Source organism: Stegodyphus dumicola, chromosome 4, assembly GCF_044657685.1.
Source record: "Stegodyphus dumicola isolate Sdum_Otavi_A_Nest chromosome 4, ASM4465768v1".
NCBI classification, from domain to species: domain Eukaryota; kingdom Metazoa; phylum Arthropoda; class Arachnida; order Araneae; family Eresidae; genus Stegodyphus; species Stegodyphus dumicola.
Genome location: NC_140771.1, coordinates 255,790,827 through 255,818,751, shown reverse-complemented (window position 1 = coordinate 255,818,751; position 27,925 = coordinate 255,790,827). Strand labels below are relative to the sequence as shown.

Sequence of the window (27,925 nt, the reverse complement as noted above, 5' to 3'; positions counted from 1 at the left end):
ATAATTTGGGTGGCTATGGATTTTTCCGATTTTACTGCGTTTGCATATGATACAGTTTTTTGAGACTGCAACTAGTTTTCCTACTTCTGCATACGGAATATTTCCAGTTAATTTAATATTTAGCACTTCCTTCTCAGACTTCCATTTTGGGCAAAGTCAAGAGAATGTCGTGTGCTCCCATTTGCAATTTGCACACAGTGGGCTGCAATTTTCACTGTCGTGGCCTTCCACAGAGTAATGTGCACATGTGAGTTTGCAATGACAGGACATTTTTGAATGGCCGAATCGCTGACATTGAAGACATCACAAGGGGTTAGGTATGTAAGATCTTACAGGGCAGTTTAAATACCAGGCCTTAATACTTTTCGGTAGATCAGGCAAATTGAAAGTCAGGATTACGTGTTTTGTATTTATCAACTGGCCTTCTTTACGCATCTTGATCCGCCTTGCAGCACTGACATTCTGATCAGACAGTTCTGAGACAAAGATGAGGTCTATCTCAGATATAACTCCCTGATTGATTGTAATTCAATAATTTGTGCTTTGATTCATTGATGTCAACTTGCCCAATTTTTCTGAGTTTGAGAAGGTTAGCAGGTTGAGTTGGAGAAACTGTTTCTATTAGAAGATCTCCAGAGTGCAGTCGCTTTATTGTCTTTGGCTCTCCAATAGTCGCTTGCTTGTATATGTTTTTTTATCAGGAATGATGACATTTATTGAAGATCACCTTTTGAGTTGGTTATGACAAGAAATCTAGGTAGAGTTTGTTTAGAATTTGCATTCACATTCGTTTTTACTTTTTTTGATGAAAGGCAAGTTTTGTTTTTTTCGGTAGAAGAAGTCATATTGAAGATGAAAAATGATTCAGACCCGGCAGCCCCACCCACCATGGAGTCCAACAAGGGGACGCAGAAATCTGTACCAGGGTTAACCGTGTCTATATGCAATCTGAAGCCTCCACAGTCAGCTCTCCTGAAAGCTTATCCTCAAGCCACTATCCTTAAGGATGAGTGACCAGTCGATTGACACTAGCAGGGACAACTAAGTGCCTCTTGTTTCAATCTGTAGCAGAGGCCAAAGCAGTGTGTTGGAGACAGTACCTTGCCCCTCAACTACCAGGACCATCCTATCCAGCCTTACGGGTCACAACACATAGATGATTTTCTCTCCGTGAGACACTCTAAACAAAGGGATGTGACAGAATTTCACGTTGAGCCTGAACTTCTGAAAAGGAAAACCACAAGGGCAGAAAAAATGAAAATAGTAGAGAGAAGGAGAGATGAAAAGGAAGGGAAGAAGTTCACTAAGGGCTCCAAGATCGTGACCCCCGTCTAACCAAGAAAGTAATCCCTTGAAGGGCTTGGGAACTGTGACTAATACAATGAGTAGTGTTGATTTTAACCAAAAAAAAAAAAAAGTATTCAGTCCCTATAAACTGGTTTTCAAGGGCATTTCTCTCATAGCATGTGCGAACGAAAGAAAAAACAAGTGCTTTGGGCTATACTGTAACTTACAATACAGTACATTAGAATATTTAAAGGGGTTTAAAACACATCCTGGAAATTGGCAAAAATCTGCAAGTGTATTATTTCATTTTAATTTCTTAATAAATTTATATCTTTGTTTTTCTTTGGGGGTTTGCATGCTCGTGTGCATAAATAGAGGAGATGCCACTGAGTCTGGTATTAGGAATTTGTAAATCTTGTATATCAGCATCAGACAAAGAACTTCAACATTACAACCTCAGACTGAAATTTATGAAAATCTTCTTAAAAACTGTAGGCTCAGAATGAAGCATTCTGATTTTCATAGAATTTCTTCTATTCCATATCAGTTGCTAAAACAACAACAAAAAAATGGGAGAATATTTATTGGATTTAAATTAAAAGTTCATGCAAAGTGGCAATTATGTACTTCAGAAGCAAAAAGAAGATATAGGGTTATCATTTAAGGATGATGTGGAAAAATCAATTAGAAATAATAAAACCAAGAACTAGAAAAGCATAATTCAGAAGGTAGCAAAATATTTTCAAAATTTAATCTCTGGGTTAAAAAAATAGATTTTTTGGTTTCTGATTTTGACTGTTATTGGGGGCTATTTAAGGTTGAATGCACTCATATATCCCTCTTGATAGACCAATATAGCACATTAATATACCAGGTAAATCAAAAATAACAAAAAAAGTAAAAATTTGATAAATGTTAACATCAGTCAAGTAGGTACAAATGTTCAATGTTATAGCTGCTATTCATGAAAATGGCTGTCAGACATTAGCATGACATGCTTCACAGCATTAAAAATTGTTAATCATAATTTCTGATGTTGGCAAAAAACATTGGCACCTTCTGATTATCAGCACGTGCCCCAACAAAAAATCATAAACTTGTTTACAGTTAAATTTTCCCCAAGCTAATGGGCAAAAGGCAACAGCCATTTTAAAAATGACGGCATCCTTAGAATCCCATACATGAGCAATTAATGAATAAAATTACAAAATGCAAGAAATATCAGTTATAAAATAGTTACCTTTTTCAATAAATCTTTTTTTTTTTTTTTTTTTTTTGTGCTGCTGTCGTTGCATTGCACATTGTTGTTGCATGGACAAAAACAGACTTGTGCTGTGTACATATTTGTATGTCACACAAATACTTTTTGGTGACATTGTGGATTGTCACATAACTACAGACTGCTTTGCCCCATGAATACTTTTTTCCATAACTTCAGTATTGTCATTAATGATAGACAGCCAAGGGTTCAAATAGTCTCACAATCAAAAGTCATAAAATGAAAAGTCTGGAGATCTTGGTAGCTATTCAAGCAGGAAAGATTTAATGAGGACCCCAGTAATTATATTGATCATAGCAGACATTAGGCAGGGCCTAACTGGAGACCTTCACTCTGCTTGAATATTAGGCTATGGATCATGTACATCTCTTGAAAAGAGGGAATGATGCTTTTACTTGAAAGCATTGCATGATGCTTGACTTTGATAGAAACAATTCAAAATATACTGCTGTGGACTTTCTGAAAGAAAAAAAAGACATATAATGAATGATACTGTGAATCTGCACCATGCTGTCATTGGCTGATGCATAGAGGGTTCCATAATCACATGTGAGTTCTTTTTTTCCCCAGATACAACAGCAGTGTGCATTTTTGCCTCTGTTAAAAGAAAAGTGACTCATCAAGTCATAGGAAATTTAACAACTGTATTGTTTGCCATTGGTTGAAAAGTTAAATTTCCAAATTCATAATAACGCTCAAATTCAGTTGATTTCAGTTCCATTTTGAATTTTGTAAGCATATTTATTAGGATAATTCTGAGTGATCATCATATTGTCCTGTACGAAAAGCCAGTTCTGTGGTCTACTGTACTGACATTACTGATAAACTGCAGAAAAATATAACTATTCTGGCAATAAATGTTTTCATTATTAAAAAAAAATCCCATGTCTTTCTGTACATATCTATGAAAACTGCATTGTTTGTGTCCTTTTAGTTATTGAATTTTTACTTTTTCTGTTACTTTTTGATCACTTGGTACTTATACTGTATTCTGCCTTGTAAAATGTAACATAGGCAAATTTATTGTTATAAGGTATAAAATATTGTTTCAATATGTTACATAATTTGTTTCTCTGTATTATAGTAATGTACAGAAATAAACTTTCTGTATATAAAATTAAGAGCCATCTAGACACACTAGTTTTATTATTTCTGTATGCTCTGTATCTTATCTAAGTGATATGGTGAAGTTTATTTTACTAGAAGTTATTTTAATATTGTACTTTCTAAGCGCTGAAGTTATTTTAATATCGTACTTTCTAAGCTTAGCCTAATTTGTAATTGTGGGTAAAAGCCAGCAGAAAAATTTAAAGAAAGGAATTAACGTAAAAATAACTACCGTATTTGACGGCATATAAGATGCACCCTTATTTAGACAGCCACACACAAGGAAAAAAAGTTTCAATAGTGTGGTTTCTTTTAGTTCTCATGTTTCATAAAAGCCAAAAAAAAAAAATTATTGAATGCAATTACCTTCACGTATAAGATGCAGGAAACTTTTTTGAGACCAAATTTAGGAAAATAGTGCGTCTTATATGCTGTCAGATACGGTAGTTAATTTAGAAATCTTGTACTCTGTGAGTGTTAGGCGGAAAAAGGTTTTTTTTTTTTTTTTTTTTTTTTGAAACGCTTAACTTATGGAAATAATAAGAATGGAGTTTTTATTTATAATCTGATAACTTATATTAAAACTGTTTATGCAGCCAGTTGAGAATCTAACTTAAATTGATTGAATGTTCTGTTATATATTAAATTATATTATTATTTATATTATTCTGTTATATATAAATTATTATATCAGTAATGGTTTTTAGACAAAAAGATGCATCATTAAATTAACTGATATTGTTATTGCATAGATCTGCATACATGTCGCATATTTACATGAATTATAGCATTATATGAATTTGTGTCAAATAAAATACAGTTTTGATCTTTTTAACACTTATTTCTAAAATGTTAACAACAACAACAACAAAAAATGTTTTCTTCATTATTCTGTTGCATTTTTAATTTTAGGGACAGAGAAAAGAAGCAAAGTTATTACACCCCAAGAAAAAAGGGTTATTGCATTTCATGAATGTGGTCATGCATTGGTTGGATGGCTGTTAAAATACACAGATGCATTACTTAAAGTATTAATTAGTTTTTTAATAAATTAATAATAAGCATAATTTGTATGATGATAAAAAATTACAAAAATGATGAAATAATAAACGACTTGTATTTCGTAGCAGAAGTTGATTAAAATGCCTTTGAATTATACAACAAATGCTGTTTTTCTTCATTATACGATAGCCAATATTTTATATTTAACTTTTAGAAATACACTATTTATGTAATATATATTATTTTGATTTGTTCAATTTTTTTTTTTTTACTGTGTGTTTTTATTACCTTCAGATTATGAATATGATTATTAAGATAATTGAAGAAAATAAGAGAGCACAATATGTAATGAAAAATTTATGTATGCTAAATAGAAAGAAATCTCATGGCCTGGGAAGAGCAGCTTTGCCACTCAGAGAATTTACTTTTCAAAATATCCCCCCCCCAATTTCTGTCCTATTAATAGTTATCTTTGACCTTAAAAAATTCTATGTGTATTATAATGACAGTATGTAAAAATTAGTTAAGCAAAATTAAAGCAAAGCAACATTTTTATACTTTTTTACTAACTGTTTGAAATGAAAATCTTAATTCTATATGCTTTAAGATATTGATACTTAATCCTTGAGATATATTTTTCTATATAATATGTTTTTAATATAACTCTATAATTATAAATGCTTATCAATAGGTTTCAATAGTACCAAGGACAACAAATGTACTAGGATTTGCACAGTATCTTCCAACTGACCAGAAGTTATATTCTACAGAAGAGGTCTGTTCTTTCTCTTTCTCTTTCCTTCTTTCCTCCCCCCTAGGCTTAAAGAATAAGTTTGATAGGGTGGAAAATAAATCAATATGCATTTAAAATTGTTCCCCAAGAGAAATCAAAATACGTGTAAAAGTGCGAGAAATTAATTGCTATTGTAAATATTCTAAATAGCTGAAAATTTTTATATTTCTTAGATTATTATCCTTGTGATAACATTAAGAGCTAATTTTCAAACTTGTTTACAGTGAACATTAATTTTTTTTATTTGTTAATAATATGGAATTTTTTAGTATTGTGATACGTAGCTTGAAAAGTATGGAATATTCCAGAATTAATGTTTTTTATCTGAATATTTTTTAAAATTTATTTTTCATGAAAGAAAAGTAAGCAACAATGAAAATTTGGGGTGGTTTTTCTTTCATTTAATAATAATATTCAAAGTATATTTTCAGATATTTGTGTTGAAATGAAATAAGTGACATTTAATTTTATGCATCTAAAAGCACAACAGCAGTTCAAAAGGATATATTAACCGAACATCTTGTCAATATAACTTTTCTGTAGGTGAAAAGTTTCAAAATGTTATCCTTTTTCTTCAACAGACTTAGAATAAGATGAAATACAAATTTGAAACTAATACTAAAAGTAAATAAAAATATTATATAAATAAATAATAAAATACTAAAACTGTTTTCTGTATACTTTTTTTAGCTGCTATCTTTGGTGAAGTTTATATGTTTATTAGAAGTAGTAGTATCTTATTTATGGGTTTATCTTATTTATGAGCAGCCTATTGCTCGATATGACCACCCAGCTTCAAGCAACCTTACAATGCGACCACATTCGAAGTCATTTAGTTGTCTGTAAGGTCTTCAATATCATCGTAATGGCTGGTATCTTTGGTTGCTTCTTTACGGAATTACAATGGCAGCAACAAAAAAAGATAAATTTTCCGCCTCTGTTACTAGTTTTATACTTTGTGAATTGTGCACTAGAAATGCATGTTATGATTGCAATTCCCGTTCATTTGCCTTGAAACTTTGATCATTTGAATGTTCGATCAAGATGTTTCTGTATACCAAATTTCGTCACGATCCCAAAAGTCCTTCTTGGTGCTTAGATTTTTTTACAGAAGAGTGTATTTAGCCTCTTGCAAGATGCATTTTTACCTTTGGAATATTAAATAAAGTTTAGTTTTGAATTGTGTATTGAAGCTGTGTTTTTCTTGAATGACTTTCTGATGTATCTCGAGTATAGTAATGGTGTTAAACCAGTGCTACAGAGTTAACTAGTAACTGATTGCTAGTTAATTCAGAATTGCTAGTTAACTCAGAATTGCTAGTTAATTCTAGTGTTGCTCAGTCTTCTGAAAGTTTCAGAAAAATGCTGTTATAAAATTTCAGATAAATTGTTGTTGCATTTTCCTGAAACTTCTAAAATGTTGCCAAGTTGGAAAAAAACTGTCAAATAATGCCAACTTGATAAAACTTGTCATCAAAGCTCGTCAGGAGAATTTCTGGCTATGTCAAAGTTCTACATGAGTTATTTTTACAATTTTAACATTATTGGATTCAGAAACACGAGTTCTACAGTTCTATATTACAAGAAATAAGTGTTTAGATGCAAAACACATGGCTACAAATTTGATTGCACAAAAGTATACTTTAAAATTCTTGCCTAAAATGCAAAATTAAATAAATTAACAGAACAATCCATAATATTTCAGCAATGTACAAAATCCACAATTAGGTCAAATAGCATAAGATATTTTCAGAAATTTATAACAGTTTGTACTTGATTTGAACCTGTAGGATGTTTAAAATGATTATACAAATAAATAACACTTGAACAATTTTTCATAGATCCATAGTTCAAGTTCAGAGAAATTTTGGTTACATGAAAGCTTTCAGTAAAAAAAATTCAAAATTATAAAAATAAATAAATAAATAAATAAAAGCATATATGAAAAAACTTTTTTTTAATGCTAAAATAGGCGAGAAAACAAAAACATTCCACGTAATCAAAATTGTTCAAGACATCATAAATTAATTTAGACGTCCTATTAATACTGATTAAAGAAAATTCTATTTACGAATTTTAAAATTAGCTGGGGCTATAATTTTAATCAAATCATTCTTTGTCCATATATTTTCCCAGTAAGTATGGTATTGATATCTCTTTTCTCTGTAATGCTGCATTTTGAATTAAGAAATGTTCCATATAGTTCTATTTTTAAAATTTCATCTAAAAAGAGTGTAAAGTGGCAGATTTATTCATTTATATGTAACTGGATGATAATTGGTGTATGAAATGGTTGTTTTACAATTTCTTGTTTTTAACTTTCTTATGCTAATTACTTAAAAAAAATATTTTTATAGCTTTTTGAAAAAATGTGTATGGCATTAGGAGGACGAGTGGCTGAGACAATTGTTTTTAATCACATAAGCACAGGTAAGTTTTGTTCTCAAATATGATATTCTTCATTGTTGTCTAAAATGAGAACATTATCATAATTATGTCTATCTTCTTCAATAAGATATTTGCAGGACTGAAATACAAATGAAAAAATAAATAAATAACTAAATAAAATGAAAGTGCACTATAAAACTTCTGTCAGGCAGTGGAAATTGACATAAATAGACTTATGCAAAAAATGGCAGTTGGGAGGGGAGGGGGGATTTGAGGAAGAAAGCACATGCAAAAAAGGATGGAAAGTTGCTTATATGCATATGCATGCAGAAAATAACAACTTCCTAAATGTTTTCATTTTAGACAAAAGAATTAAAATTAAAATTCTTAAAATAATGTGTTTTATTTCAGTTTCTATCATATTTATATATAATGTTTAGTATTATATTAAAATCTTAAATAAGCTTTCCATGAGCTCTATAAAATTATAAAGAGTATGTAATGAATGGAATATATTATGTTTAGAAAATAGTTATTGCTTTATTATAAATTATTTCAATTCTGAAAAAAATTGTGCATACTGAAGTTAATGTAACAAACTTAGAAGTAAAGCTAGCCATTTGTATGATCAGCTTAAAAATATTAGTTATTATAAAAAAGAAAAAATATATAATGGTTTTAATGCATTCAACTAGTATTTCACAGATTCCAACTGCTGTAATTTCATAGAAATATTTAATGATTTTAATGACAAACTTAATGTATTACTTTTATTTGTGACACTAATTTAATCAGCTGTTCCTGTCGAATGATCTATGTTTTAGATACAATAAAAATTATGGAATGCAAAGAAATTATATAATGATTTAGCTCATTATGTGGTAACAAACAGTGGTAACAAAGGTAAAGAAAAGTGACAAAGGAGAAAGTTTCTTTCAGGATAAATTGGAAATTATGTACTTTTGTAATATTGTGCTTTATAAAATTGTGTGCTTTATTTATAATGAGAGAATATCAGTAATAAGAGTACAACTTACATCGTCATTATAAAACATTATAAAAAAATTTGAAATGTAGGTAGGGAAACTGAGGGAAGAAAATTCACACTTTTAAAAAATCTGTCTTACGACAACAAAATGTTTTTATAATGGCAGAGAAATCCACTGAAGCAAACTCTTCATACAAGTTTTGCTCTCATGCACATCATTGCTCAAAGATCAAAACCATTTAATGATGGTGAACTCATTAAAGAATGTTTGATTAAATCTGTTGAACATCTTTGTTCTGACAAAAACAATTATTTAAAAATATTAATTTTTCAGCCATCACAGTAGCAGAACATATTAATGCAATCTCTAGTGATGTATGGTGTCAGTTAATTGAAAAAAATTATAAATTTTGTAGCATTCTCAACAGCAGTTGATGAAAGTACTGACATCACCGATAGAGCACAGCTTGCCATTTTTATACGAAATGTTACTGATGAATAAGAAGTACAGTAAGACCCCGCTTAACGCGAGGGATACGTTCCATCAAAGTAGAGCGTGATGCGAAACAGCGCTAAACGAGGCTATCTTTACATGTAAATATTGGGTTAGGGGAAGATGGCTAGGAAATCGGTTAGGTATTAAATTTAAAAAGTATGTTTTTTTAATAAAAATAAAACCAAACATTTATTTCTTAAAGCCCAAATTAATACCACATTATTATTTCTTGCAAAAATAAAAACAAAATATAAATAACAAAACGAATATTCTTAAAAAAAAAAACAAATAAAATTCCAAGTCAGTCATATTTAGTTAGCCTTCCGCGTTTTCAGTGTTCTGCCTTTTTGTGACAAAAGCATCTAATGTTGTTTGCCTTTTTCTTTTCCGTTGTTCTCTTAAAAGTTCTTCATAAACGGATAGAGCATTTCAAACACCACGCCTTACTTTCGAGCTCCTGTCAAAATTCGGATCATTTTCAATGAATTGATCCATTATTTCAGTTATGGTAGACAAACTCCTTTTTACAAACGCCATCGAAAGTTCTTTTTGCTCTTCTTCTGAATCACTGCTGTCAACATTTTTGTTTTCTTCTTGTTCAGTTAATTCCTTGAGCTCATCATTAGAAAGACTAGCCGCTGCTTCTTGAATTATTTCTTCGACATCTTCCACATTTACCCCTTCAAAATATGTCTGTACAATACCGCACCAAACAAGAAATACAAGTACACTCTTTCGGATACGTATTTGAAACCTATCGCTGCCTAATATTTCGGGGAATCCCCGTATGCTGCGAGCGATTTCGTGGAATCCCCGGGTTGAAATAAAAGAGCGCTAAACCGAAACAGCGCTAAACGAAACAGCGTTAAGCGGGGTCTTACTGTAGTTGAGGAATTTCTGGAAATAATTCCTATAAAAGATGGCACAGAATATTTTTAATAAAACTGCAGTAGATAAATACAGAGGGTGTTTACACATGTTTAGAGTGAGTTCAGGAATATTATATTTAAAATTAATTTAGAAAGTTCTCTTTAAAAATTTCCAGGGGTTTTGATTTCCATTCCTTTTCCACTGCTTTCCAGAGTCCATCAATCATGTCAATCTTGTGCTTAGCAAGAGCTCTTTTCAAGAGACCAAAGGCACAATAATCTGTAAGTGAAATGTCAGGGGATTTTGCAAGAATATCTTGAAAACATATATATGTTGTATCAGTTTATATGTAGTATATGTCTGTATCAGTCTTCATTTTTTTCAAGAAATGCAGTGGTACATTTCAAAGTGTGATTTGTTGCTTTAATGAAGTTTCATTCTTTGAAAGTCGCTGGGGATAAAGAAATGGTGTTTCTTCTGTAAATATTGGATGTGAAACTTTCATTGAACTAATTTTAACATTTTCTCCCACTCTTCTTATTTTAAATTTCCCACTGTAAGAGAATCCTGCAGCAGTCATAAATCTCTTACTGAACTTTGCAGTAACAAAACCAGGTTTGTATAGTTTTTCTCTTCTTTTTCAATAATAAACAGATATTTTTTGGTGCAGTCATTATGCAAACCCATGCTTCATCAAGGATCACAATGTATTTCCATTTATCGCTTCCTAAATAGTTTTCATACAGAATTCTACAAGTTGTTCTGCATTGAGTTACATGCCTCGGCAAAAGCTGCTGAACATTACGGTTTTTCTGCTTTTTTAAGTTGTAAATCTCGGTTTATATTTATTTATTATAGCTACATATATATTTAAAGACTGCAACTGATTTCTGCATCAGCGGATTTCATGGTTTTTTTTTTTTTTTTTTTTTTTTTTTTTTTTTTTTTATATATATATATATATTTCCCCCCTTCCAATTGTGTAGAAGTAATGATTGACATTTTTTTCTTTTTCAGTCCATAAGGTTGATTCTTTTGCTCTTAGAAATTTTAATACCATTCATTTCACAAAATTTTTGCTTATTTTGCACTTTGAAATTTTAAAATCATCCATTTCACAATATTTTTCAACATTTCTCTTTGGAAAGTGCAAAAACATATTCTTTATCCCACAGCTCGTTTATATGTGGTGTTTTGAAAGAAGAATAAATTTAAAAGTAGCAGAAAATATTTCTCATTTCAAATAATAAGCTGTTAACAGAAATTTTAATTCCAAAGAAATCATTTGCTCTCTCTCTCTCTCTCTTTTTTTTTTTTTTTTTTTTTCAATTCTTTATTAAAACCATTCTAAAAATACACAAACATCCTCTGTACAAATGAAGTTGGGATAAAATGGTTGGATTTGCAAGTGATGGTACAGCTGCTGTGGTTAGTAAAAAAATGAAGTATGGATAAAATTAAGAAATATGGTAAAAGAAGAAAATGTTTGGAATATGTTTTGTGCTGTACATTGCATCATTCAGTAAGATGTTCTGTGTACCAAAAGTTTGAAAATGGATGATACTATGGAAGTGGTAATTAAAGTAGTAAATTTTTTATCAGTGGATAAGATGTGAATCATCGAGAATTTGTTGTAGCGTTTAAAGAAATTGAAAGTAAGTATTGTTATGAATTTGGTATTTAAAAAGCTAATGTTAGTTCAATTATAAATTAAATGGTTTTATTTCTCGCGCAGTGCAGCGCGTAACGAATATTAAAAGAAAGCTAAGCCGGAAAAATTAAAAATACAAGAGCGCGTGCGTTAAATAAATAAATATCTCTTTTTGATTTCGAGAAAGTACTGGAAAATTCTAGCGCGTGATTTTAAAAGCTTATAAAAGGAGGAAAACATCTCAGTTAGTAGTAGTTGCTTTGTTTGTTGTTGTTTAGAAAACTGCCGTTGTTGATTATAGCGAATTCGCGGATTAGCGTTCTTTAGCTGTTTTGAATTACGTTCTATTGTACATTTAAGTAGTTAAAAGATAACTACTGTGAGATATTGTGATACTGCATGATAATTTGAGAAAATTTAAGCATTTCTGTTGTGATAATAATAAATTTTTGTTCATTTTTCATCGGACTTGTGCATTCATTTCATAACGAACCCGTACAATTTTTGGTGTCAGAAGTGGGGTTTGAATGCCAATAACAAGAGCGATGGAAGAGCAATTAAGGCAGTTAATATCAGCTTTGCCTCATTTAAAGAAGAAATTAAAGAGGAAATGAAATTGGGCCAGGAATCCGTTAAGGAAGAAATGAAATTGGGCCAGGAATCCGTTAAGGACGAAATGAAAGCCGTTCAAGCTGGTCAAGAAGAAATGAAAAGAGAAATTACTTGCATAATAGAAAATAAATTTGAAGCTATGGAAGGCAGAATTGACGCAGTTGAAAATAAAGTTGGACATATTGAAGAAAAAGTTTCTTCCGTAAAAGATCATATTGAAGAAAGAGTTTCTTCGGTGAAAGAAGAAATAGAAGAAAGAGTTTCTTCTGTAAAAGAACATATAGAAGGGAGAGTTTCTGCTGTGGAGGAACGAATTGAAGGAAGAGTTTGTGCCGTCCAACACCAAATCGAACAACAAATTGATGAGAGTTTCTGCAGTTGCCAAAGAAATGGATACTTTAAAGAAATTCGTAGCGTCGGCAGGGAGCAGGAGTGATGATTTTAAATTCTTACCAATGCCTGCTCGTCCACCTCTGAAGCTATCCACATATGATGAGAAGACCTCCTGGCAGGTGTATAAGACACAATTTTCTATCGTGGCAGATGCGAATGGATGGGATTCCCAAACTAAGGCCTGTCATCTCGCCGCTTCTCTGAGAGCAGACGCAGCGGATATCCTGCAGACACTTCCAGAAAACCAAAGACTTGACTTCGAAGCTCTGTCCGGCGCATTGGAGCTGCGCTTTGGCGAGAAATGTTTAAAAGACTACAGCAGGCTCCAATTAAAATCTCGTCAACAGAAGCTCACCGAAACGCTTCAGGAGCTCGCCATGGATGTTGAAAGGCTGTCACATCACGCCTTTTCGGAGTGCCCGACAGAAACAAGGGAAATCCTGTCCCTGCAATATTTCATCGATGGCATCCGGGACCCTGAAATACAGAAAGCACTGCGAATGGCGGATGTTAAAGATCTGAAAAGCGCTTTAGTGTATGCCATGAAATTTGAGGCAGCCCAGCAAGCCACCCGTCGAGACCGCCATCCAGTCAGAGCTGCTCAAGTCCAGGAGCCAGGGGATCAAGTCACTGCTCGTCTAGACGATTTAACTAGACAACTGAACGCCTTGAGACAGAATATTGGTGACAAGAAACCGACCGTAAAGTGCTGGAACTGCGGTGCTGAAGGACACATCCGACGAAACTGCAGAACACCCCAGGGCACGGATGCTAAGACCGCTCCTAACAAACAGCAGGCAAACTAATTAGTGGCCATCTCGCGGGGCGGAGGTTGCCAGATCATGAAAAGCACCAGTTTAAAGCGCTTCAGATTTCTGCAGTGAGAGGCGGCAGTAATGGACTTTTCATAATAGGACATATTAATGGAGTTCCCTGCAATATGACGATAGATACAGGAGCCAACATTACCATCATCCGAAAAGATTTGGCTCAACAACTGGGAAGCAAACTTATCTGGACGCCGCCCTGCGTTACCCTACAGACTGTGTCCGGTGAGAAGATCAACATCGATGGAAAAGTAAATGCTAACATCACGTTTGGAAGTGCCGCTTACCATCACACGGCATATGTAGCAGAGATCACTGATTCTTGCATACTCGGATTGGACTTTCTAAGGAAATACAATTTTTTCTTGGACTTTAAAAATAACGAATTGCATTCTACATCTGAGGACATAGCGTTATTTGGAGTCAATGATGAAGTTAAATCTGTCCATAAAATCATAGCACAAGACAATATCACAATACCGGCAAGAACAGAAATTTTACTTCCTGGATCCATAGCCGAAAACAGAAATTTCCGCTACGGCATCATAGAATATCCCAATAACTGTAATAGCCCAAAAGGAGTACTAGTAGCCTCAACACTCGTCGACCTATCCAGAACGGTTATCCCGGTGAGAGTCGCCAATGTAACTGAGAAGGGGAGAATTATTAAGAAAGTTGAAGTGGTTGCAGCATGTACTCCAGTAACCACCGTTGAAAGAAAGAGTAACATCCAAGAATCCGTGTCCTCAGAGAGAATTAAATCGGAGTTATTGCAGAATGCGCAATTAAACGATAAAGAGATGAATGCTGCTGATCGCGTCATGAAAGATCTTCAAGTTGTTTTCTTCCGCTCGTCTTCTGACGTGGGTCGAACTAGTTTGACACAACATAGAATAGATACCGGCGATCATCCCCCGATCAAGCAACATCCAAGACGTCTACCGTTTGCTAAACAGGAAGAGGTACAAACACTGTTAAAAGATATGGAAGAAGGCGATGTCATCGAGCCTTCAGGAAGTCCATGGGCATCTCCCATTGTCCTAGTCAAAAAGAAAGACGGCTCAACAAGATTTTGCGTCGACTATCGCCAGTTGAATGAGGTTACGAAGAAAGACAGTTACCCTCTTCCTAGAATTGACGACATTCTAGACACTCTTTCTGGCAGCAAGTGGTTCTCAACACTTGATTTAAAGAGTGGGTATTGGCAGGTAGAAATACAGCCTGAAGACCGAGAAAAGACGGCATTTACTACGGGACAAGGGCTTTGGCAATTCAAGGTGATGCCGTTTGGACTGTGTAATGCGCCGGCAGTATTCGAACGTCTTATGGAAACTGTTTTGAAAGGCCTTTGCTACGAAGCCTGCCTCATATACCTGGATGACATCATCATCGTCGGAAAGAGTTTTGAGGAACATTTAGAAAATCTTAGGAAGGTGCTTCAGAAACTGAAAGAAGCCAATCTGAAGCTGAGTCCCGCTAAATGCAAATTGTTCCAAAAGGAAGTGACTTACCTGCGACATGTCATCTCTGCAGAAGGTGTGCGCATGGATCCTGAAAAGGTATCAGCCGTTAAATCCTGGAAACGTCCCGAAAATGTCCATCAGCTGAGAAGCTTCCTAGGGCTTTGCACCTACTATAGGAAATTCGTGAAGGACTTTTCTTCCATCGCAAGACCCCTACACAAGCTGACAGAGAGCAACGAAAAGTTCTTGTGGACAAAAGAATGCGAGGATGCATTTAACAACTTAAAGGAGGCTTTAACATCTGCTCCAATCCTGACGTATCCTCAGCTTGACCGACCATTTATTCTCGACACCGACGCGAGTAATGAAAGTGTTGGTGCTGTTTTGTCCCAAGAAATAGACGGCCAAGAACGTGTAGTGGCATACTGGAGCAAGTGCCTGTCTAAACCGGAGAGGAATTATTGTGTCACCAGGAAAGAGTTGCTTGCCATAGTCAAAGCTGTAGAACAGTTCCATCAGTATCTATACGGCAGAAAATTCCTGTTCCGCACCGATCATGCATCATTGACCTGGCTTTTAAATTTCAAGAATCCTGAGGGTCAAATAACCAGGTGGATACGGAGACTCCAAGAATATGACATCACTATCCGTCAACGTAAGGGATCATCACACGGAAACGCCGACGCCCTGTCTAGAAGACCTTGCCAAGAAAGCTGCCGATATTGTTCCAGGGTGGAAGCGAAATACGAGCTGCTGACTCCGGTCGCAAGACAAATTACAACATCAACATCGGCTGATCGAGAACCGTGGAGTGATGATGAAGTCAGGAAAGACCAGCTGGAAGACTGCGACATTAAACCCATAATTGATTTAATGGAGTCATCAAACAGAAAACCTACCTGGCAGGACATTTCTATCTGTAGTCCTACAACCAAACAATATTGGGCACTCTGGGATTCACTTCACATTCGAAACGGCGTCTTATACCGGAAATTCGAATCGGATGATGGGAAGACGTTCCGATGGCAACTTATACTTTCAAGATCCCACATTCCTGATGTCCTTAAAGAGTTACATAGCACCCCTACTGGAGGTCACTTTGGAATAATGAAGACCTTGCAGAGAGTTTGTGAGCGCTTTTACTGGAATAATGCAAAGGATGACGTGCAAAAGTGGTGCCGATCTTGCGATGACTGTGCAGGTCGGAAAGGACCGAGGAGACGCAGCCGAGGCAAGCTGCAACGTTACAACGTAGGGGCGCCTTTTGAACGTATCGCCTTTGACATCCTGGGACCTCTGCCACGAACTGCTGATGGCAACAAATACATACTCGTTGTCATTAATTACTTCACCAAGTGGCCTGAAGCTTATCCTATTCCTGATCAAGAGGCTGTCACAGTAACTGAGGTAATGATACAGCACTGGATTTCCAGGTTTGGAGTGCCTCTTCAGTTACATTCCGATCAGGGAAGGAATTTTGCCTCGGCAGTAATCAAAGAACTATGCAAACTACTCGGCATTGACAAAACTCAAACGACGCCATTGCATCCCCAGTCGGACGGCATGGTAGAGAGGTTCAATCGAACCATCCTTAATAACCTCTCATTAGTGGTTTACAGAAACCAACAGGATTGGGACAAGAAATTACCACTCTTTTTACTGGCTTACCGCAGTGCTGTACACGAGACTACCGGCTATTCTCCATCACAGACCTTCATCTGCCTTGTGATCTATTGTTTGGCCGCCCTCCGGATGCTCCTTCATCGTCTGAGGAATATATTCAAGATCTCCAGGCCCGGTTTGAAGTGATGCACAACTTTGCATGAGAGCATGTCAACTTGGCGACGAAGAAGATGAAGACCCGCTACGACACAAGAGCTACTGAACATCAGTTCCACGAAGGAGACAAGGTGTGGTTGTGGAATCCGACTCGACGGAAAGGACTTTGTCCGAAATTACAGTCACCTTGGGATGGCCTGTATACAGTCCTAAAAAGGCTGAATGACATCGTGGTTCGGATTCGTAAGTCTTCGAACTCTAAACCTAAAGTCGTTCATTACGACAGGTTAGCTCATTACTATGGCCATAGTACGTAATGTAAATAATTGTAAATAATATCAGACCATGGTCCTTTTTGTTTATAAATGTGTATTTAGTATTTGATTTGTATTTAGTATTTGTTTTGTATTTAGTATTTGATAGCATTTGATTTGTTTAAGTTAGTTATTGCATTTATTGTTTATATTGTTTGATATTGTAATGTAATGTTTATGCCTCAGTTGCATTTATGCCACAGTTGTAAGTTTAGCTTCCTGTCCAGGGATTGTACTGCCCGGGACGTGCAGTCCTTGGGAAGGGGGCAGTGTTACGAATTTGGTATTTAAAAAGCTAATGTTAGTTCAATTATAAATTAAATGGTTTTATTTCTCGCGCAGTGCAGCGCGTAATGAATATTAAAAGAAAGCTAAGCCGGAAAAATTAAAAATACAAGAGCGCGTGCGTTAAATAAATAAATATCTCTTTTTGATTTCGACAAAGTACTGGAAAATTCTAGCGCGTGATTTTAAAAGCTTATAAAAGGAGGAAAACATCTCACTTAGTAGTAGTTGCTTAGTTTGTTGTTGTTTAGAAAACTGCCGTTGTTGATTATAGCGAATTCGCGGATTAGTGTTCTTTAGCTGTTTTGAATTACGTTCTATTGTACATTTAAGTAGTTAAAAGATAACTACTGTGAGATATTGTGATACTGCATGATGATTTGAGAAAATTTAAGCATTTCTGTTGTGATAATAATAAATTTTTGTTCATTTTTTCATCGGACTTGTGCATTCATTTCATAACGAACCCGTACGCACGCAACAGTATGGAGAAATGATTTTTTATAATGAGATCAAATGGCTAAGTGAAGAAGCTGTATTAAAATGATTTTTCAATGTAATAAATAAAAAAACAAATGCAAAAAAAAAAAATGTAAAACCATTAACCAGCTACATAATGATACATGGATTTAGCATTTCTTATTGATTTAACCGGCCATTTAAATATTCTGAATAAAGAGCTGCACGTAAAGGATAAACTTACCACTGAAATGTATTTTCTGTTAAAACTTTTAAAATATTTTAAATTAAATTGCAAATGGGGGAAACACAACTGAAATCAAAACCTTTTACACATATTCCTACTTTGTAAATCCCACCTTATTATTCCTATCAAAAAATCTCAATAAGCAATATAAATATTATTATTATGAAAAGAAATTGAAGGTAGATTTAAGGAATTGAATGATTTGGAGTCCAGTTTTAAATTATTTTCATTACCACTAAAAATGGATGTGAGTAATGAACAGGAAAATCTATAAATGGAACTTATAAGGTATTTCTCCCGCCTTCTTAGCATGCCTTTGTATTGTAGTGGTCAGCGCGCTCGGCGCGCATTTGAGAGGCCCGTGGTTCATGTCCCAGTGAGGGCATTGCTCATTTTTCCTGTCTCCTGCTTTGAAATAAACTAATTAATTTACTAATCTTTAAAAACTAATTAATTTACAGTGTGATATAAATCTTCAAAGATTTGAATATACATATCTGATTAATTTTTGTTTGGACTTTTTCAAAAGTTAAATATCTTCTATTGCAAATTTTTGCACTAAAAATAATCACTTTATTTGGAAGTGTATTTTTTTGCACTAGTCCAATTCATCAATGGACTTCTACAATCCATAGTGAAGATATTTTCTAGTAGTTTTTCTCCAAGGATAAAAACGCTATCAGACTCGAAATGCTAAGAAATGTCAAGCTGTATTACAAAATAGGAAAATTTTTAATTATTTATACACAACAATATGTATTTTTCTTGCATGTGTGGATAAAAATTTTAATACATACGTTAAATTGAGTAGGTTGTCATTATTTATTCTCAAGTTTTGCTCCACCAGAGAGGTTTTCATAATTTGTTTATTTTAAGTTTATGTTAAAAGTAACTTATTTAATTGTTAAATCAGCATATTAGAATTATGTGAAATAAATGTCAATCCAAAAATTCAATATTTGGCTGTTATTACATTTTGTTACAAGTTTTGTTTGAAATTTTGTTAAAAAACATATCGCTTGCTTTCAGGTAGTGCACATAGCTCACATGCAGTCTGAGTTTGAGATCACTGAGCTATATCATCAGTTAAATCCATTTTTATTTAAATAAAACAGATAAATTGCTCATTTTTTAATAACAGAGTTAAGCTTTTATTTCAAGGAAAACATTTGAGTACTTCTCTGATTCTGAAAATATTTGTTTATTCAGAATAGCTATTATAATGATGAATTAAAAGCAAGATTACAAATACAATTATTTTAAACTAATTTAACTTTTACATAACTTAATAGCATTGCAGCTTGAAAACCTCACATTTAATAATTTTAATCATTAACTGCAGATTTTCAGAAATCATAATTTCACTTTATGAACTTTACACATGTGGGCATTTTTTGTGTGACATTTTATCATGTAGGCTTGTCATCTACATGTGCACTTATATCGGTTCGGCTTACCTTGGCCCACCTAAGGTAAACTAATATCCTAAAATTTGCATTACAGTATATCTGTGTTTCAATGGTTTTAATATTCTTTACATGTAGTTGAAGCTAGATTTAGTCATTCTTAAAGCACTTATTTAGCAGTAAAATATGCTGAATTTGGAAGAAAGATGATTTATGATTACAATTCTTGAACCCAGTGTAAATAGTCTAGAAAAAAGTTCCTAGCCTTCACGTTAAAAATAAATCTTAGCTCAGTATAAAAATATCATTTTGCTTTATTAAGAGAAATGTATTAAAAATATAGCTTATTAAACATTTCTATAATTATTGGTATTAAAAACCCTTTTATAAAACAAGTGTTTAATGTATTTAATATTTTGATTTTCAATTGGGGTTCCCAGATTTTTGTAGCATCATCAAAATGATCATTGAAGTATAAAGCTTAATATTTATTTTATTAAATATTTTGAAACATAAAATAAAACTGTAAAATGGGTTTACTGTCAGATTATCCTCTCCCACCAATAATAGATTGTATTTTGGGGGGAAGTGAATACTTTTAATATTCATAAGAAATTCTGTAATAGTTTTTATGAATTACTTTTGAATTTCTACTGAGTTTATTTTATGCACTGTACTTGTATTTTATGTACTTGTACTGCACTGGAGCACTGAAAATGCTTAAGCTGGTGTATGCTCAAGCATTTTCATTCGGGTATGGTGCTATGCTCGCCTGAAATTGGAGGAATCATTTTATGCATTAGAAGCATCAATATAATTTTACTGTATTTACTGGACATTGAGTATTTATTATATCTAAATGCAGGAGCCCAAGATGATCTGAAAAAAGTAACAAAAATGGCTTATGCTCAGATAAAGCAATATGGAATGAATGATGTCATTGGACCTCTCTCATTTCCAGCTGAAGAAGAAACAGATAATTTTGTGGGGAAGAAACCATACAGTAAGCGTTTAGCTCGTACAATGGATGAAGTAAGTTCAGATCATTCGTTGGATAGTTGAAGTGTGCAAATATTTTTATATGTGAAGATTTCATTTGTCATTTCTCTCATTTGACATACTGATATTTTTAAATCATCTATTAAATTCAAATTCTAAATCTTCAAAATGGCTGTCAGTCATAAGTATCAAGTTTTATTCTAGAAAATCTTTTAAATATATTTGCCATCTTAACTATATGAAACTTAAAAAAAAATCAGTATTCTTTTCTTAAATTGTAAAAATTTCACATTTAAAATGCAGATTAATAACTTATGTTTTAAAGTTCCAAAAGATTTTAGCACATGGTGATTTATTGAAGATTTTAGCACATGGTGATTTATTTAAGAGATAAGTCCCAATTAATTGCAAGTTCACCAAGTGTATTTTTTGCAAGATTGAAAAGTATCATCAAATTATAAACACAAATATCTCCAAAATGACTTGTACAATTGTTACAAAATTAATATTTATGCATAATTTGAGGCACAGAATTGAATTATGGAAAAACATTTAGCATGTTATTCCAGAAAAAAATCAGTTTTTTTTGGAGGGGGGGTAATAACACATATGTTAGAAAAAATGCCATATATAAGCCTAATATATATCCTAAGTTGAACTTTTGAGACATGAAAAAGCAATTTAAAATTTGCTGAGCTAGAACAATAAATATAAAACTGTTCTTAGCCCCCGTTTTTTTTAAATAATATATAGAATAAAAATTTATTGCTATTATTAGATTTTAATGCAATTTACTTTATTGTAATAGCTGAATAATACTGTGAGCCACCTCTAAGGAGGCTGTCCAAAATACCAGTCTAAGAGACTTTCAAATACCAGACTGTCCAAAAAATGAATGATTTTTATTTTTCTAGGTGTGGTGATCATCTGTGAGAAGTGATATTCATTACTGATGTTGATTTAAATAGTCAGAAATGCTAGTCACTTTCAGTAGTGGGCATATTATGAGAGGGTTCACTGTATCTTGCAAAATCTTAGAAAAACATTGGATTTTATTAGAGAATAAAAAATCAAATTTGAAAGGGAACTAAGTATATATAATTGTATACAGCATATGTTGAATTTATCATCAGTAATTAATTAACAATATCCATGCAAAATGATGTGGCAAAGATACTTTTTGCCTGATATTATTGCTATTGAAGAGTGAAATTTTAATTAATCACCTCTAGCAGGATTTTATGGTATTCAGGTTCATTTTTTTCCCTTAATCAATTAAACTTTGTTTTATTTATGCAATGCTGCATATTTAAGGTATATACAGGATTGAGTCACATTTTTATGATCACATGTTATCTTTGATGTTAGTGGCATGCAGCCAATAAATAAATGCATGTATCAGTCATATGATACAGAATGTCAGCAAGATATCTACTTAACATTTATGGCTGTTGGGGGGAAGACATGAAAATACAGTAGAAGAACATGATAACTGATTATTGAGTGAAGGACAACAACCTTTAGAAAAGGTGAAGTTTATGTATCCTTGGTATACCACTAAAGTATATGAGTGGAAGATTGGAACCTTCTTGATAACCTGATGGGATTTTAGGGGCATCGCAGACCATCAGTGTGAGAGATAACTTTGCACAGATTAGTAAGATCCAATTGACGTGCTACTCGAGCAGCTTACCATACAAATGAAGGTGGTATGATGTGGATTCTTTGATACTTCTGGAAAGTATCCTCAATTGATACAGTTACTCTTTTTTTGTACATGTGTTCTTTATAGCTGGTGAGATCTTTTAGCAGGGTAAGACATATTATCCAACAAAAATTTTTTGTTAAGTAGTTTGTAGAGCACAGCCAAGATTTCTAACTACTACTGTTATCTCCAGATTTCTCAGATTTGAGCCTAATCAAACACAGTTTGGGTCACATTGATCAAATCATTCGATGACTAGATTTAAAATCGTTGACTCATCAGCTATTGTCATACCAAAGGAATGTATAACTAAATGTTCCAGATACCCCTAGCAACAATTTGGCATCGAGTAACTCCCATGGTATCTCTCTGCTGGCCATGTTGCCAAAGTGCTTATTCTAGGTAGTAGCAGACGATCACAATAGCATGAATTGACTATATATATGACTTCTAAAATAACTGTAAGCAAATGAAGAATTTTAATGTAAATGTTAACATAAATAAGCATGGAATTTATTACAGACTGCAATTTTGTTGGAATTCAGTTTAAATTTATCAAAACATTGGACTAAGCTCCAACAAAAATGTAGTCAGCAAACTTTGTGCTAATTTTTGCATTTAATTCCTTAAACTACTTAATAATGCACCTTTCTTTTAATTAAATAACGTTATTTTCTACTAATTTTATTACCTTGGAATTTTCAAAAGCCTATTATATGTTAAAAAAGTTCATAACTTGAAATGCTCCAATTATTAATCTACAATTGCTTAAAAAATCTGGTGGGAAATTTGCTATTACCAATGTATTTTACAATATTATAATTATTTCTGTCATTCATTCCTTTTTATAAATATTTATTAACATATTTAAAACTAAACAAATATTAATCTTAAATCAACATTTGTTTTATCAAAAATCTCTTGTCAATCTAAGGTTGATTTTTGCTTAGTTTTTATTTTAATACTGGCATATTTCTTTGTATATATTTAGTTATCTATATTTTTATCTGTTCCCAGCAAGCTAACCATTTAGTTGCAAGAGCATATAAGAAGACTGAAACTGTATTGTTGGAAAACAGAGATAAATTGAATTTGGTAATGTATATATTATGCAAAGTCATTTTATATTTGTCATTTTCCCCTTATTATGGAAGAATTAACAGTAAAAGAAATAAATCTAAACATAGTTTAAAACAGTTTAGTATAAGTACAGCATTTGTAAATTCAGGCAATTGGAAATGTTGCAGTTAATGCTAGACTTTGCTTTGAAATTTCATTATTTTGAAAAATAAAAAGGTGCATAAAACACTGCCAATTAATATTAAAAATATCATTAGGTATTTTTGCATTAAATTGCATTTTAAAATGTTAGACAAACTAAGATAAACATGATTACATTTATATCTATTATTTTAAATTAGGGAATTTTGCAAAAAAATAAAATGCAGCAAAATTATGTAAAAATCCATAAAAATAGAACTAATTAAAACATCAAGTTATAAAAATAGTAAAACAAAGTCATGTAATTAAAATACAGTATTTAAGCAGTTTGCTGTTCTAGATGGCAGAAGAATTGCTGAAACATGAAGTATTGAATTATGAGGATATTGAAAAACTTATTGGACCACCAGTGCATGGAAAGAAGCAGTTTATAGAAGCTATTGATTTTGGGCCTTTGGATGAGCCTCCTAAACAGCCTAAAACTACAACAGAAGAAACTCAATCATAGCCTTATTGTTAATAGAGGTATAAGAATATGTAAATAAGCATTGTTTTTTAAAATAAATCGTGAAATTAATCCATAATTTTTGCTTTGTGTATGGTTTGATTATTAATAACATCCAGCCAAAACATAAGATTGACCAAAAATCCTACTACTATGTGTTTGGCGCACATAACTTTTCTGGTTATGCGCCATAAACTCAACCACCACCACCACCACCACGACCAAAAATCCTAGTTGTTTAGCTGAATCAAAGTTTGATCACATAATTTTAATGCAACTTGAAATATATATTTTTTTGTATTTATGAAATAAATGTGAAATTTCACAGCATTAGCAATAAAATGTGAATTATTGTTTATAAAGATTTAAAACTCAAATTAGCGAAAAGTAGTATTCAAAGACAATTTGTTTGAATCTCATAATGCTTGCTGTCAAATGATTCACCATATGTTGTTTCAAGTCTTTTGTCTTTTTGTTATCTATACCTATTAAAAAAATGTCTGTTTGCGTGTTTGTTCGCATTATTGATTTCTGATCAATTTTTTTAATCAACGCATTTAATCAACTAAAATTGAATATAGGTGAAATATTAGATGTAACTTGAGCTTTTACAATCATTTGATTAGAAAGATAAAAATCATTGAAAACTGTGTGCCATTATTGCTGATATAATGAGAGAAAGAATTAGCTTATTTTTCTATCAAAATTTTTTATGTGGGTTTCATATAAGACTGAAAAATGCATGATTATGAATCATATTTTTTGCATCGTTATTAGAGAAAGATTATAGCGGTATCGTTCTCTCTGTTGTTAGATGCATTACTCTCAACCTAACTTAACTGGCATCGGGTATTTCTGCTAGTATGTGATATATATTATAATCTGTTATATACATTCTTTTTGCTTGCCTTCTCACTCACCTCATCCCCAGACATCTCGTTCTGCCTGTTGTTTGTGTCGCAGATTACGGAATAAATACACGTTTCTCTCATTTTGTTTTGAAATACGTAAATGAATCTAAGCTGCTATCACACATCCATTTGTTTCAGAAGAACAACTCTTTGGAACAATTTTTCTGTTTTGTCACAACAGCCAATCACCATAGATTGCTTTGGGGTTAACACAGGGGAAACTGGTTCCCCATTACAAGCAAGCTGATAGCATTCGAAGCTGACAGCTGATTGGTTAAAAAGAAGAACTTGCATTTTTTTTTAAAAGAAGGAAAAAATCGCAGGTCTTTCTATCAATAGTAAACCAGGTAGAAAAATTGTCCGAAACAATTGTTTGTGTGAAAAAAATGCATGTGATATGGGTTTTAGTGACTATAAAGTTTTATCAATATGGGTTGCCAAAACAAAAAAGAAATTAACAGAATAAAGGAGTTTGAACAAGAGGGTTTGTCCTTAAGTAGCACACAGATATCACTATGTGTCATATATATCACATATTTGTAATATATGTTGCAGTTAAAAGTTATATGTAAATATTGAAATGTTCATTTAAAAAGGAGAAAAAAAGAAACACACTGCTAGCACTTGTCATCAAAAGAAGAAAAATGTAGACTTCTCAAACCTACACAGCATAAAGTAGGAGACTATATATCTCAGTACAGTCAAAATCGTTAATCCGGACTCGTCGGGACTTCGACGATTCCGGATTATCGATTTTTCCGGATTATAAATCATCAGTTTAAATCACGTAAGATGGCATGCAGAAATTATAAAATTAAAAATATGAAACCGTAATTTATGAAATAAAGAACAATTATGATCTAAAGGGTATCAAAATTTACAAAAAAAAAAAAAAAAAAAAAATTATTTGTTTACTTTATTAAACATTCCTTTCAATGTAAGTTGTTTAAGTTGCTTCGTTTTATGTGATAATACTTTCTCTTTATAAACAGACATAATTTTTTGTTCAGTTACAAAGTTCCGCTGTTCAAGTCCCATTAATTGCTGTGCCGGGAATACCGACTAACTTGTCAATCGAAATTTTTTCGTTTTCACTAACCTCTCTGTCACATTCTTCATGTCTTTATCCATTTTTTGCAGCAATTCCACTTTTTGTTTAATGGACATCGAAACATACTTTCGTTTTGTACGATCCTTTGTGAACTCCAGATTCGGAAATTCTATTTGACATAATCGAAAGTTCAAGTTTACTTTTATAGTATTGCTCTTACAGTCTGCAAAAAATAATAAGCCGGATCCAATTCGAAAATTAAGGAACAACGCAATCATCAACATTAACTGAAATAGATAATTAGATAATTTAAGCTTATACCGTTCGTTATACATAAAACGCACATGCGAAAACGTATTCTGCGAACGCGTAAACGCCTATGCGCATGTGTCAACGCGGCGCATGCGCAGAAAGTTTTTAACTTTGAGGTCCGGATTATGGGTGTCCGAATTAACGACTTTTGACTGTATTTTTCAAATGTAGAAATGTGCCAAGATAGGAAAAGATGAATTTCTTCAAGATACACTGAAAATGTGTTTAAAATCAGTATTCTACTGAATAGATTAGATTAGCAAGCTGTACATAATTATTTAGTAAAATAAGTAAGTGGTTGGTAATCTTCTTTCTCGAGAAGCTGATAGATGTAAGTGTTTATCACTTTGTACATATTCCAAGAAAGGTAAGTCAACGGTTGTAATAGTTGATGACGCATCTGATGAACAGGGAAGGTATGTATATGCAGTTGTGTTGAAGCTATTGATTCAGAAATAAAGTGGTCTTGATTTTTGGCAAGTGCCAATCTTTTAGATGCTGTTAATTTTTTTACTTGCATTCAAGCAATAGTTGACATACTGAAGGAATATGAAATAAAATGCTCCCAAGTAAAAGTTTAGTATCAGATTCTGTACACTGTATGACTGCTTGCTTCAGTTAACTGAAAATAATTGTTGAAGACTATATTTTTCCCTACAAGTGTTGTGTAGATGAAGTAAATCTTGCTGCCGATGTATTTATAAAAGAATTCAAAGAATTAAATACCATTGTAACCAAAATAAAAACAGCTTTCTTGCATTAAAAAATAATAAATAAAAGTGAATGAGATACTTAAGACATTTCAGCTGATAAAGAATCTGCATCCTTCACCTATTAGAACCAGATAGAATTCTTGGTTTGAAGATATCATTTATTTGAGCAAATATATGAAGCATACTGTTACTTTTCATGATGAACATAAGGATAACTATTCGAATGTCAGTTTCCTCAAAAAAATGTTTTTGAAAAGGAAATTGTTTCTCAAATATTGGTTCAAATTGCTTTTTTGTTTCTGAATTGTGCCCCAAAATTATGAAAACTTCAGTAATCAATTCAAAAATTTATCAAATCATTCTTCAATTCTATTATTCAGAATTTATTAAGATCAAATTATCCATTCATTCACATCTTGCAGAATCAGTTAGATGACTTAAAGTGTCTTCTCGGATGCAAAAGTATTAGTTACTTTGGAGATAAGATAGAATATATTTTAACAAGCAGAATAACAAGTTGATCAAAAGCACAAAATGATGATAGCAGTAAAGAACAGTTTAAATAAATCGACTATACATGCTAGTCAATACAGTAAATGAATTTTATAAGCATATTTGTAGATGATTTTGTCCATCCGTAGCTGAAAGTACTCTCATATGAGCCTTGAAGTCAACTTATTAGTGGAACTCTTCTCTTAAAATACCTTTTTAAAGACATTCTAAAAAATGGGTCATTGGTGAATATAATTTTCAAATACAGCTTTTTACAGTTGTCAAGCAAGGCACTTACTTTAATATTATGTAGATTCTTAAAACATCAACATTCTATCACAAAAACTTTACAGTGCTTTCCATTATTAAC

General features: G+C 32.7%; 1 protein-coding gene across 2 annotated transcripts in view; it reads left to right on the top strand.

Annotated features, from left to right (window-relative positions):
- The window catches only part of Spg7 (SPG7 matrix AAA peptidase subunit, paraplegin), a 92,740-nt gene extending 68,585 nt beyond the window's left edge, over nucleotides 1-24,155 (top strand). For both annotated transcript variants that reach the window (XM_085816235.1, XM_035375990.2), the window contains 6 exons: nucleotides 4,586-4,701; nucleotides 5,367-5,450; nucleotides 7,826-7,898; nucleotides 20,512-20,678; nucleotides 23,368-23,445; nucleotides 23,912-24,155. In XM_085816235.1, the coding sequence (XP_085672361.1) occupies nucleotides 4,586-4,701; nucleotides 5,367-5,450; nucleotides 7,826-7,898; nucleotides 20,512-20,678; nucleotides 23,368-23,445; nucleotides 23,912-24,079 (686 nt within the window). In that variant the 3' untranslated portion in view covers nucleotides 24,080-24,155. The remainder of the gene's footprint in view (nucleotides 1-4,585; nucleotides 4,702-5,366; nucleotides 5,451-7,825; nucleotides 7,899-20,511; nucleotides 20,679-23,367; nucleotides 23,446-23,911) is intronic.
- Nucleotides 24,156-27,925: the final 3,770 nt, after the last annotated feature.